The following is a 14194-nucleotide window of genomic DNA, read 5'->3' as shown; positions in this document are numbered from 1 at the left end:
GTCTGACTGTCAATGAGAAATTGAAACTGCCCGAAAATTCTCTGACAGTGACCAAAAACACAAATAAAAATGAAAAATCTTACATGTCAACAGCATCTTGACTATGGTCTTCACCAGCACACGAATCTTTGAGGTTTTCAACACTGTGCAACAGAAACATTACATCATTGACCTTTCTGTCAGACAGGCTCGGTGACGAGCGCTCGCTTGTTGATGATATTTGTATTTGTATTTGTAGGGGTTTGAGCGCCCGAATGATGCAGGGAGCTCTGTTATCGGAGGCTTCGTGCCCCTGATAGGGTCTCCCATGGCAAACAGGTTCTAGTTGACGGGTCAGACATAGAGTGGTTATGAGAGACCAACAGGCCCGGTTAGAACCATGAGGCCGTCCTTCTGTGGACCCACCACCTGCAGGAGGAGCCATAAGGGGCTGGTGCAATGTGATTTGGGCAACTCCAAAAGCTGCCTCCATCACCTGGAAACGGAAAAAGTGGAAGAAAATGGATGGATGGCTGTTGCAATGTAATTAGTTCCTCTAAGATGCATCAAATTACAGGAAATTACATTTGTTCGGTTTCTGAGCAAGAACCCCCTTCCCCGAACCCTCAGGTGCTAAGCACCCCTAAAGTTGAACCTCTAAAATCGCCCCTAATTCCAGATACATTTAAAGCAACTTTCCTAAACATGAATTCTGCTTAATTCTCTTTCTAATACTGTAAGTGCTGGGACAAATGGTGAAGTTTCAAATTGTGATTTTGTTTTATCACACTGTGACTGGTTAAATTCTAACTCGGATCACGACCAATTAGAGTCTCCCAGACCAACCTTCTTTCGTGCAGAAAAGTGGGTGTGGTTTAGGCAACCAAATTTGTGTTAATGATTACAAACTTAACCTGAAACAATGAAAACCTGGTGTGTACAGCCAAAGTCAGACACACAGAGTGCAGAGATGACAGAAGCAGAGCTCTACAGTCTGTACAAAGGCGTCTATGTGCCTCATAAGGTCAGTCCTGCTGAGGCCCTGCAGCAGTACGAGGATCTGTCTTTCCGACCTGACGATGTCCTCATCGCAACCTATCCCAAATCTGGTAGGGTTTTTCTTTACTTTACAATGATCACAAAAGCAGGCCTTGCACCAACAAGGTTCAATATCAGATTAGGAATAATCTTAATAAATCTTAACATCTCAGTTGCACCACTCAGTTTAATAGATGTACTTTAAATGTACAGGAAACATATTTTAGTTACATTTCAGTAAATGTTTTAAGTCAATGGAGCACTATGGAGACATTAACAAAATCACCAACAGAGATGTTAAAAACCATTCCATTCACTTTTATTTTAGAATGTTTTCTGCTTTTTAAAGTCAGGGGTTTTCTTAGGTCATGACTTCAGTGACATCACACAAGCCCCTGTCCTGCAGTGTCATGTTTGAGCTGGGCAAATTCCCCTTTGGACTCTAGTGGCTCTTTTGGTGTTACAAAATGAGTGGATGAATCGATCTAAAGGTAAACAAACACTGTTAAAATGTAACCAAGCCAATGAAAACTGAGCGTTAAGTAGTGATGGACAGAGGGCACTAAGAATGTCAATGTCAATGTCAGCTTTATTTGTATAGCACGTTTACAACAACACTACGTGCCCAAAGTGCTTCACATACAGGTACTCAATATACATAAAATTACAGTACAAAACAACAAGAGAAGCACACACAATAAAGTCATAATGCAGCTCAGCTTGAATTGAACGCCAACGCAAACAGATGTGTTTTAAGGGCAGTCTTAAAGGTTTCTAGGGTTGGAGCAGCTCTGACATTTAGGGGGAGACGGTTCCAGAGTTTGGGAGCAGCCACACTAAACGCTCGATCTCCTCGTGTCTTTAAACGGGATCTGGGCACATTCAAAGACAGCTGGTTCACAGACCTTACTGGTCTAACTGGGGCATAAACAGACAAAAGCTCAGAGAGATACACAGGAGCAGATCCATGAAGACATTTAAACACAAGCATCGAGATCTTAAAGTCAATTCTATAGCTGACAGGCAGCCAATGGAGGGAGGCCGGCACAGGGGTGATATGTTCCCGCCGCCTTGTCCCTGTCAGTAAGCGTGCAGCAGCATTCTGGACTTGTAGGCGGTTGAGTGAGGATTTGTCCAGCCCACAATAGAGCGAGTTACAATAGTCAAGACGATATGAACATATGAGAATAAGAATACCCAGTTTCTGATGGTAAATCAGATGCAACACGCCCACAAAATAGTACTAGTCATAATGTAGCACCTGACTTAGTAAATGAAGCCCTGAGAGTTTACGCAAACATTTTCCCAAACATTGACTGTCCTCAGGAACCACTTGGATGCAGGAGCTGGTCTGCCTCATCATGAGCGGAGGAGACCCAGAGCATGTAGAGGCCAGCCCAAACTGGGAGAGAGTGCCCTGGCTAGAGACAAATCACCGCATACGTCTGGAGCTCAGGCCCTCCCCACGCCTGCTGACAACGCACTTCTCCCACCGCATGATGCCCCAGTCCTTCAACCAGGTCAAACCCAAGGTAAAGCAGAGCATGTGGGCTCAAAAATGACGATGAACAATTAAAGGAAGCTACTTTCTAGGTTATCTATGTGATGAGGAACCCCAAAGATGTCTGTACATCAAACTACTACTTCCACTTCATGGTCCGCATCCTGGTCACCCCGAGCTCCAAGAGAGACTTCCTGCACAAGTTTCTGGAAGGGAAAAGTGTGCAAATGCTTTTGTGCTGTAGATAGATGCTAGTGATGGGCAGATGACCCCTCAAAGGGTGTGTCACACACTTTCATAATTGTATCACACTGTATCCACCGTGTTGGTAGGCGACATTTTATAGGCGCCCTCTGGTGGTGAAAAAGTATTACAGCATCGAGTCTGAAAAACACTGTGCATTAATTCTTGTTCAGAAATGTGCACCTAAGTCAGGAGTGAGCTGTTAACAGCTGAGAGTGATGATTTAGTAAGAGGAAAACTGCTCCGGATCATGAGAATAGAAACAAATGACTGAGACATATCAGTGATACAACCATCTCAAAATGAAGTCACTTACCAAGTTACTTCTGCTTGTGACAGTATAGCAGAGCCTTTAAGTTTTGCTGGTGGGTGTCCAGTCAATCGACTGAATCACCAAAAAAGTAATTAATTACCATTTGACACACAGCCTTCTATCTACCAATCAGGCGCTCTACAGAAGCGAGCAGCAAGTTAACTAAATAATGTACTAACACAAAATTATAGGCCTCCTATACCTTTCGAGCTGGTGCTGCACTTCAATTTCTTTTATCGACTGGCTTGGACGTGGAAAGATACGGCTCTTCACATGTTATATATTGAATCCTTTTATCATCAGGGCAGGGTCGCCTGGTGCCCAAAGATTTGGGCGGCTGCTCGAGCCTAAAAGCACCCACGGGATTGACACTGAGTCCATGAATCCCAAATGCCAAAATCAGCCAGATGTTGCTCTCTGGCGCCCCCTGCGGCTCGCTGCTGCACATTGTACGATACTACAGTGCCTCTCGAAAGTATTCAGATACCTTGAACTTTTGCAAATTTTTTCATGTGTTATTTTTATTTTTTTACTGAACGTTCACACACAAGTAACCAACAACTGTGAAGTGAAAGCAAAATGATACATGCTTCTGTTATTTTTCAAAATATAGAAAAGTGAAAAGTGGGGCGTGCATAAGTATTCATACAGCATGAATGAATACTTTGTGGAACCCCCTTTTGCTGTAATAACAGCACAAGTCTTTTGGGATCTGACTCTACAAGATTTGCACATGTAGAGACTGACATTTTATCCCATTACTCTTTCCAAAACAACTCAAGCTCTGTCACATTAGAAGGAGAACGTTTGTGAACAGCAGTTTTCAGATTATTCCACAGATTTTCAATAGGATTTAGGTCAGGACTTTGACTGGGCCATTCTAGCACATTAATATGTTTTTGTTGAACCATTCCATTGTAGATTTATCTTTGTGTTTAGGGTCATTGTCCTGCTGGAAGGTGAATCTCCGCCCCAGCCTCAGTTCTCTTGCTGACTCCAGCAGGTTTTCCTCCAAAATGTCTCTGTATTTGGCTCCATCCATCTTCCCAACTATTCTTACAGTCTCCCCAGTCCCCACTGAGGAAAAGCAGCCCCATAGCATGATGCTCCCCCCTGTATATTTGACACTGGGGATGGTGCACTCAGGACGATGAGCAGTGTTAGGTTTGCTCCATACATAACGTTTTGCATTTGGGCCAAAAAGTTCAATTTTTGTCTCATCTGACCAAAGCTCCTTCTTCCACATGGAGCTGTGTCCTCCATATGACGTCTAGCAAACTACAAACAGGATTTCTTATGGCCTCCTTTCAATAATGGCTTTCTTCTTCCACTCGTCCATGAAGGCCACATTTGTGTAGATACGACTTATAGTTGTCCCATGTACAGATTCCCCCAGCTCAGCGGCAGGACTTCACAGCTCCTCCAGAGTTATCTTGGGGCACTTGGTTATATTTCTGACCAGTGCTCTCCTTGTTCGATCAAATATTTTAGGTGAACGACCACGCCTTGGTAAGTCTGCAGTGGTGCTTTACTCTTTCCATTTCTGAATGATGGATTGAACAGTTGCTCTGGGAGATGTTTAAATCTTGGGAAATTTTTGTACAACTTAACGCTGCTTTAAACTTCTCCACAGCTTTATCCCTGACCTCTCTGGTGCTCCTTGACCTTCATGATGTTGTTTAGTGACCAATACTCTCCGACCACAGCTCTGAGGGCCTAAAAGAACAGCTGAAATTATACTGAGGGTAGATTACACACAGGTGGCCTCTATTTAATGGTTAGGCCAAGATGTGAACATTCTGGAGTCATTAGGAATGTTTTAAAGGCAATTTAATGCACTCAGAAAATGCTGTATGAATACTTATGCACGCCCCACTCTTCACTTTTCTATTTTTTGAAAAATAAAAGAAATCATGTATCATTTAGCTTTCACTTCACCTCTGTCTGTTACTTGTGTGTGAACGTTCAGTAAAAAAGTCAAAATAAAATCTTCATTTTTAGGGTTGTAAACATGACAAAATGTGCACAAGTCCAAGGTGTATGAATACTTACGAGAGGCACTGTATATGATACAAAATGATAGTGAAAGTGTTGGTCACGTGACTTTTCTTACAATAATGCACTTATGACACAGCTCGTCTGAGGTGTTGTTTTCTGTGCTTGATACGTGTCATCTAGCCCATCACTAGTGGACGTTAAGGTCCTGTATGTTGGATGTTTAGTGACATAGTGTGTTTTTCAGTGATCTACGGCTCATGGTTCGATCATGTTAAGAGCTGGCTCAGTGCTGCAGACACTCACAGGGTTATGTACATCTGCTATGAAGAAATGATTGAGGTGAGTAACTGAGAGCAAGTGAGAGACATTTTGGGGGAGACAGAGGCTGTAGCTGCGGGTCGATCTCTGTAGTAACATGCCACTGGACAAAAAGCCCTAAAATCCGGGAAGATATAGTAAGATCCTAGTTCATGGATCTGTCAGATATCCGGAAAGTATCCTGGAAAATCCGGGAGGATCTGATCCGTCACAGATCCTGACATATGCATATAATTATCTTTCCGGATCTGAGAATTTAAAATGTCAGTATTTTTCTATTTGGCAATATTTCATTAAATAATCTTTATGTATGTACGGGCAGTATTTTGGAGATATTTAGACAACATAAAGCCTCACTTTATGAGCTTGTTAATGTTACTGTACAGATCCAGTGGTGCATCTCTCCGGATCTGTGAGATATGACTATCCGCGACAAATCCGGAAAAATATCCATACTGGATTCTCGCAGGTTCAATCTTGGTACATGTTCAATCATATTTGTAGATATGAGAGTGACATGGCCTAAAACTTTAATCAGGAGGTGGATTAGAGTGAACCTGGCCCCCCATCATACTGAAATTTAAATGAAAAATATGTCAATCGTTTGTGCTGTAAAAATCTTCGTTTGTGCTGTTATCGTTTTTGAGATATTGATGATTTTTGCATGCAGTGTGCGTTGCCGTGCGCCTCTGACACGTGCGCGCGCCTCAGAGGACGAGGGTGAACGCCTTAAGACGCTAAAGTTTGTAATAGTTTAAAAACCAAACCCGTACAAATGGAAATCTTTACAGCACAAAACAGCACAGATGTAGAGGAAACAGTGACACCATTTTTTCCTGTTTTGGAATTTTATAACAAGCAGGGTGACCTCAGATCTGACCAATAAAACAATCATTAATATCTCAAAAACCCTAACAGCACAAACAAAGATTTTTACAGCACAAAACAGCACAAACGTAGCACAAACGATTGACATATTTTTCATTTAAATTTGAGTATGATGGGAGGCCAGGTTCACTCTAATGGGTGGTGGGGTGGAGGAGGGGGCACATGCACGCGCACTGTCTACTGTGCCATTGAGACCTTGATGCGCGTCACAAGTTTCTTCTACTAAAAGAAGCGAATATTTATCCTTGCATTGGCGATGGCGTCTAGGTTGAAAATACACTCAAAATTACGATTATGCTTCAACATACCGGAAAATAACTACATTCAACCTAAAAATAAGAACCAATCAGGGAGCTAGATTATTTTGAAATAGTTGTGGCGCGAAAGCCGATTGGCTCGTGCACCTGTTGTGGGCGGGAGTAACAGAGACGGGCGCTCGCGCTGTACAGTCTGTGTTGAGGCCAGAGCGGGGAGCGGTGCTAGCTCCGGAGACACGGAGAGAGAAAATGTTCTTCCTAATGTACGTTTTCTTCGGACTTGGACCCAGCAGAGTGAAATGGACACAACATCGACTAAGCCTCGGGTGGGAGAAGTCGAAGCAAACCAAAAACCAAAACTGGATCCTTGGGACTAGAACTCCGCGCCGAGAACCGTTAGATAGCTAGCATGCTAAGTTAGCATACTTGTGCTAATGGCTAGCTTTATCTAACGACCGATGTCTGGCATTTACGTAAGTATTTTACTTCACTGACGATATTGGCACTGTGTCGCTAGCAATCCGACAAAACACTCACATTATTTTCTACTGTCCCTAGGTTACAAAATACAAGTCTAATAAATGAGCTAAAGATAAGCCAACCGTTTTTTTTTGGTTATAGTTAAAATTAGTTTGCCACTAAATTGTGCTGCATAGCCTTCTATTTTAATAAATTGGACTGAGTCATGTCATTTACAAAACAACATGATAATATTAATAATGCATTTGGTGCTAGACATTAATGCCTTGCACCAAAAAGTTTAATATTTACACTGCGTGGCGCTGTTTTATTTTTAAAGCCTAAAATACTAAACTTTAAGTGTGTGTCTCTGAGACAGACTGTGTGTGTCAAGCCAGCACAAACCTGGTAAAAATAAGTATTACTCATTATTTTCTTACCTTATTTGCTAAGTGCCAAAAATATTGCACTTTCATGCTGCATTCAATCTCGTTTGCATCTTGTAATCATTTACTATGCTTTTACTATTAATAATGTCCATATTTGCTTTGCCACAAAAGTTTTGGATGGATCTGAATGCTGTTCCACACATGGATGAGGACCAGGGTGGATGTCAATTTGAGGCAAGTAAAAAAAATGAAAAAGAAAACTAAAGGGTTGTTATATACTGTATCAGCCTGTTTTGTTTTATGTGTTTAGATCCATTCGGACAGGTGCGCACTGTCATTGTGTCGTTGGGCAAAACACTTCCTCCACCTTGCCTCCAGTGTCTGCATACACAGGTGTATGAATGTGAATGGGCGAGTGATTCCTTGATGTAAAGCGCTTTTAGTGCTTCAAAAGTAGGTAGAAAGGCGCTGTGTAAATGTGACCATTTAGAACAGTAAGTTCAATCATGTTTTTGTCATACTGTTTTAAATCAGCCTTTCTGGCCTTTAAGGCCGAGCATTGGGAGGGAAAAAGTATTAATGTCCCAACAAATGTTTGTATCATCTGCCTTTAGTTTTTTATCTTGTTTGTTGTGATTTTAGAATGTAATGATTATTCTTATTTACAGGCCATGCCACTTTGACAATGCCTGTTCGAGCCAGGTGTCAGAGGCTGAGCAGCTTGGGCGGGATTGTACCACGATGGAAGACCATGCGGAAATATCGGGTAGCGTGAGTAAGTTGACGGTGGTGGTGAGAGGGTACGTTGGCAATAATTTGAAGCTTATGTCCCTTACGTAGGGCTTTGGGTGTGTTTTCTGTGTAAAGTGCTGTACAAAAATGATTTCCTTTCCCCTATGCGAAATACTATTTATCTGTCTAATGAGCCACAACTTCACCATATTTGTCTTTTAACAGGGTACTGGCAGACAGGAAGTGGTGTGCAGGGAAGAAGAGATGACACCACTGCAGTTGAGGGAGAAGACAGAGGTGATTTTCAACACTTTTTACAAAGTAATGTATTTACCATATATAGTACATATACATCCTTTTCTTATGAAAGATTAGCAGTGTATTGAACACATGTGGCAGGCTGCAAGCACTGGAAATGTGTTGGATGAGAATACTGAAAGTTAATGTTCAATTAAAAGAAATGTCAGAAAAAATGTTCTAATTTAAACTAAAGACTTCACGTAGTTCTGATCTTGGTGCCATTTCACACCCTCCATTATGAACACACATTATCCTCCAGTGAAGTTGTGTTACATCCATCCATTTTGAAATATTTATTGTAATAATCTTAGATAGGAAAATAACGAGTGGAAAACCAGCGGCTGATGTGTCGCTTGTGTGCACAGAGCCTCTTGGATGCTCAGTGATTGGCTTCTTCTCAACAGTGGCTCACACACCCCGAGAGGCCACATTGAGTAACCTGGAGAAGAGGAAGACCACAATCTGAGGCCCACAAATAAGGTAAGTACAGGAAAGCCTCTCCTACACTGCGGTTTTACATACTAGGTTGGCCAAATGAAACTCCGTTTTGTCACCTGCAGTGCTGCACATGAACAGTGAGGAGCTGCAGACAAGGACACTGGAGACACAGAGGGAGGACCGAGCTGGAGAAATGGACAGCGCAGCGCCAACGTGACTTTCTCTGTGAACCACAGCCTGGTGAAGGAACATTTGTGTGAGTTGTGAACTGTTTGCTAGGAGATTAGATTTGATTCTTTACCTTTTGTTAAAGCCTTGGTTCTGCATAACTACTCATTCAGACATGGGGGCGAAAACATTGAATCAGATTTCCAAGATAAACACTTAGATTTGTCTCCATTAATACTAGGTTTGACCTACAGTCTGTATTCATCTAACTGGTTATTTTATCATTCGCTTCCTTCAAGATACTTTTTTGTTTTTTTTAAGCACTCCTTAGTGACATTGCCTTGCTTTTTTTTCAGGAACATGCAACCCTTATGAGCGCAATAGACCATAATTTAAGGCCATCTTCATGCCAAGACAAACAGGTAAGCTACACGCATTTCAAATTAAGTAAGCAAACAAAAGCTATCCTTACATGCATGTAGGGCTTTGTGCAAAAAGTATTTGATGCTGATTTACTGTATATAAACACAACATATTTATGTTTTTTTTTTTTTTCTTAAAGCACCTGAATCCTGTGAAAGTGGAGGCCACTGGCTGATGGGGCTCCTCTGCCTGCTGTTTTTCTGAAGAGGACACCAGTGTAACCCAAAGAGACACCCAGCCTCACAACTGTGTAATGTCATGAAACAGTCGGACAGGGCGGACGGTCCAGCCTGTGTGGTCATAATGTTGCGACTTCCCCCACAGAACACAGTTACCTTGGAAGCTCTCTTTTTATTTTTCCTTGGCGAATGAAAAAATATTTGTCCCACTCGTCGCATAGGGCTGCACAGTTAATTGTTTTCAAAGCAAATTGGAAATGACTGCAATTCTTAGGTAATTCCAAACTAAATCTGTCCTCATGTTCTAGAATGCATGTGAAGTTTTCACTTTTATGTGTAAAATGTGACGTCAAAGTGAGTCTCATCTGAATCTTGAATCTTAAAGATTGATAATTACAACACAAGTCTAAAAGAATGTTATTGATATTAATATACAATTGTGCCGCCCTAATCGAGAAGTATTACTTTTGTACTGTTTCAATTCTTGGTTCAGTCCAGGTCTACTCCTGGTACAGTTTAAGATTAAGGCGCTTTATTTGTCATTATACATCAACTATACAAAGAAAAGTGTCCTTGGCATTTGACCCATCCTTTGACGCTGCTGGGACAACCCGCCAGGAGCAGTGAGTGACGGCAGGACCGCCCCCCAGGGACCAATCTCCAGATGTGGATCCAAGTCTGGCTGGAGGATTCGCCTATTGTACATGTTTTTACCATCTGTCATTAGTCCAAGATTAAATCTAGTTTAGTTGTGGCACTTCCACACTGCTTCAAGTCATATCCCTTCTCTCCAAACAGGACAGTTTGAAAGGTTATTGGAAATGTTTTTATGGTTCATATGTGAAAAGTTTCATTGATTATCTGATTTCAGTTTGGAGAGAGAATGTGCTTTGCAGGCAAGTGTATTATGTTAAAGCAAGCTTTTTTTCCCCGATATGTTTTGAATGTTTTTTTTCCAAAATGTGACATGGTTAATAAATTAGAGATTCCAGAAATATGGTATCTTCACTTAAAAACACTGTAAGATGCACAGGCATTTTGTCATATCTGTGAAATATGCAGTAAGTTCCAACTATATCAAACGAGATCTTAAGTGAGATCACAGATGGGACCTGTTAAGGATTTGGGTTCAGGATATTTTGGTGTACCAGAGGGATAAAAATCCGGAGATCTCCAAAAGATACAAATAATATGCAAGGGGATCCGAAATGGATCTGTCGGAGATTCGGTTTCCGTATATTTTCCGGATACAAGAGGGATAATATCCGTCGATCTTTAGAAGATACAGAAAATATCCGGGGAGATCCGTGATGAATCTTTTGAGAATACGGGATCCGGATATCCGTATATTTCAGGGATAAATATCCGGAGTTCGGATATTCCCGGATACAAAAGTGGTCCCGATCCGGGAAGATCCGAAATTTGCATACCTCGAAGATACGGCTTGCATATCTCCGGATATTCTCCGGATCTTTGACATATACTGGCTTCCGGATATCTCCGTATATTTCACGGATAAATATCCGGAGTTCGGATATTCCCGGATACAAAAGTGGTCCCGATCCGGGAAGATCCGAATTTGCATACGTCGAAGATACGGTTTGCATATCTCCGGATATTCTCCGGATCTTTGACAAATACGGACATATACTGGGTTAAATCTTCCCGGATTTTAGGTCTTTTTGTCCAGTGTGCCCTTAGTGCAGGTGAGAAGAAAAAGGCAGATTGGTGTGTGGAGTGAAGTGAGGAGCACTGGGGTGGAAAGTTTTTTTAACAAATCCGTGTGCAACATTGTGTTGAAAGTTTTTGTACATGTGAAGCTGACGTGGCTTTTAAATGACTACATTTGTTTCACAATCAAAAGGTTTGGCTTTAACTAACTTACAATTGGTTTATTTGGATACATTCAGTGCCACAGGAGGAGTTATGCAAAACCGACTTTAGAGCTTTTAACATGTTACAATGTTCCCTCATCTGAAACAGACCTGGAGCTGTGTTTTGACCCACTCGCGTATCTTTGTGTAATCCTTGAATCTTCTCCAGTGGCTGTTAGTAGCTTTGCAGAAGCAGCTTCCAAAACGTTTGTCCTGAGATCCTAAGTATCCAGGAAATGTTTTCCTCTCCATCTCTTGCTAAGCTTAATCACAAAGTAAAAACAGTCGCCAAAAGCTTCACTACTGCCACACAAGCTGCACAGACTTTTTACTGAAACAGCTGCACAGTAAAGAGGAGGAGAGGTGGGAGGGGCTTACAGTGATATTGTGTGAAAATCAAAGTACTGCATTTATATTTTGTTTAGATCAATATTACATTTTCAAACCAATAAAGTGCAAGATAGTGACGTAGTGTTTTCCAGGACCTGAGGGGGGCGGTGGGGAGAATCTCCAAGTTCCTGGACAAACCCCTGGAGCAGGAGCTGATAGAGCAGATCGCAGACAGGTGCGTGTTCGACAACATGAAGAAGAACAACATGTCCAACAGCACCACCGCTCCTCCGGAAATCCTGGACCAGAGCAAGGGCACGTTCATGAGGAAAGGTACTACTCCGACTGTTACCATTCCTACAACTACTACAGTACTTTTCTGCATACGTTTGTCACAGGAGTCGTCGGAGACTGGAAGAACTTCTTGACCGTGGCCGAGGCAGAGCACTTCGACGCCGTATACGAAGAGGAAATGAAGGGCGTCGGTCATGAATTGTATTTTCACAAAAGTACACAAAGGAAGTGCTGAAACAAACAGCGATGCATATGTAACCACGGGGCTAGGCTAGGGGTTCCCCATTTATACCAACCCAATGCCCGAGGTAAGTCTGGTAACAAAGGAACCAAAGCAGAGGTAGTCAAAATATAAATCTTTTATTTTACATTTGTAGTTCAATTTTATTAAAGTTGTTTAAAACATAACCCTCGAATAACCCAAAAAAACAAACACTTAAAACATAGCTAAAGTAAATGGGGAATGTAAAGCAATAGAAAATATTCACAAAAAACAAACTAAATGTTAATAAATCAACTCAAACAAAAACGTTAATAGGAAACAAACTCAAACAAATCCCCCATAAACCCACTAAGGTGCTGTAGTGCTTTAAGTGCTTTGAGTTACAGGATTATTTCTTGGTAAAATTCGTTTGTTTGGCAAATTCGGAGCTTAAATTGAGCAGCGTGGACATGACTGAAATACATAGAAAAACGTCAGTTCACTGCCAATTGGCCAAACCTAGGCTGTAAGACGGACACATACCTTAGGCAGACAGGAGGAACACAAACAGGGGGCTCAGGGCACCTCTGAGGAGCAGCATCAGCCCAGCAAACTCCACAAAATAAACCCTAGCCAAACAGTTCAAATTATACCAGTGCACAAACAAATAGCTTTAAAATAACACAAGGTGGAAAGGTACTCACGAAAAAGGCGCCCACACGCCAGCATACCAGCCCCGACACTAACCAACTCACGCGCGCACCTTTTTGTAATCGCGCAATCAGTAGCACGGGCGGAGAGTGGCGGTGCGTTCACTGGCAGATAGGAACTTTGAAACTCGCAGTAAAACAATATTTAACCACCTGGTTACATTTACCCCCCCCAAATGAATCGGTGGCCCAACGATTAGAAAATGACCTATGACCATGGGCGAAATATTGCAGTGGTTAGGCTGCTAGCACCTTGGGTCCGAGAGGCAGCAGCCCCATTTTCCTCGCCCCGGACCGGAGCAGGGAGGCGATGCGGATTGGTATGCTGTCCGGCGGTCGTCCGTGTTGACCTCCTTGGTGCAGACCCAGAGTTGTGAGGCACGACGGGAACCGATGGAGGTGGAATTTGAGGCAGTTCGTGTGTGAGCATCTCAACTGGTGTGGATGGAGCACTGACCCTTTCTCTAACCCTCAGCCAAGCCCCCAACTCAACCTCATCATCACTGGCCGCCTCCTCCTCTGAAGGTAGTCCTTGTGGCCAGACCTCCTGGTCAGTGTCTGGTGGGGGGAGCGCAGGCTTCAAGGCGGTACGGTGCACTTGCCTTACTTGGTCGAGCCCGTCCACTGGGGCAATGGAGTAGACCACACCTCCCGGGGTAGGAGCCTTCACGACCTGGTAGATGGTAGAACCCCAGGCATCTTGGATTTTTCTGCGTCCCGGGCCCACACCCCGGAGGTACACTCTTTGGCCTTCCACCAGTGACGCACACAAAGCTCGGTCATCATGCCTCTCCTTCCTTTGCTTCGCTGCACACTCCATCCGACTCCGTGCAACATCCATAGCCACTTGCAAGCGCCTCCGATGCTCCACCACCCAATCACACACTCTTCCGGCTTCAGGCTCGGGCAGGTTGCCAAGGAGGAAATCCACAGGTAGGTGGGGGTCTTGTCCGAACATCAATAGGTGAGGCGACTCACCAGTGGTCTGATGGGAGGTGGCATTATAGTTGAACACCAGTTGTGGGAGGTGATTAGGCCAATCGGACTTCTCTTCCGGGGGAAGGGTGCGGAGCAGGTTGTGCAGGGTCCGATTAAACCGTTCACACTGGCCGTTACCCTGCGGATGGTAAGGGGTTGTGCGGCTCTTCTGGATCCCATACA

At 43.0% G+C, this 14194-nt stretch overlaps 1 protein-coding gene across 1 annotated transcript; it reads left to right on the top strand.

Annotated features, from left to right (window-relative positions):
- Nucleotides 1–949: 949 nt before the first annotated feature.
- Nucleotides 950–12356, top strand: LOC306978361 (sulfotransferase 2B1-like; the record flags this gene model as incomplete). Its single annotated transcript, XM_079576884.1, has 4 exons — nt 950–1088; nt 2344–2549; nt 11980–12160; nt 12226–12356. 4 exons carry the CDS (start codon nt 950–952, stop codon nt 12354–12356), a joined length of 657 nt encoding a protein of 218 aa, XP_079433010.1.
- Between the last annotated feature and the right edge of the window lie 1838 nt (nt 12357–14194).

This window comes from Gobius niger (assembly GCF_951799975.1).
Source record: "Gobius niger genome assembly, chromosome: 19".
NCBI classification, from domain to species: domain Eukaryota; kingdom Metazoa; phylum Chordata; class Actinopteri; order Gobiiformes; family Gobiidae; genus Gobius; species Gobius niger.
The sequence above is the reverse complement of the archived record's forward strand: the minus strand, read 5'-3'. Positions and strand labels throughout refer to the sequence as shown.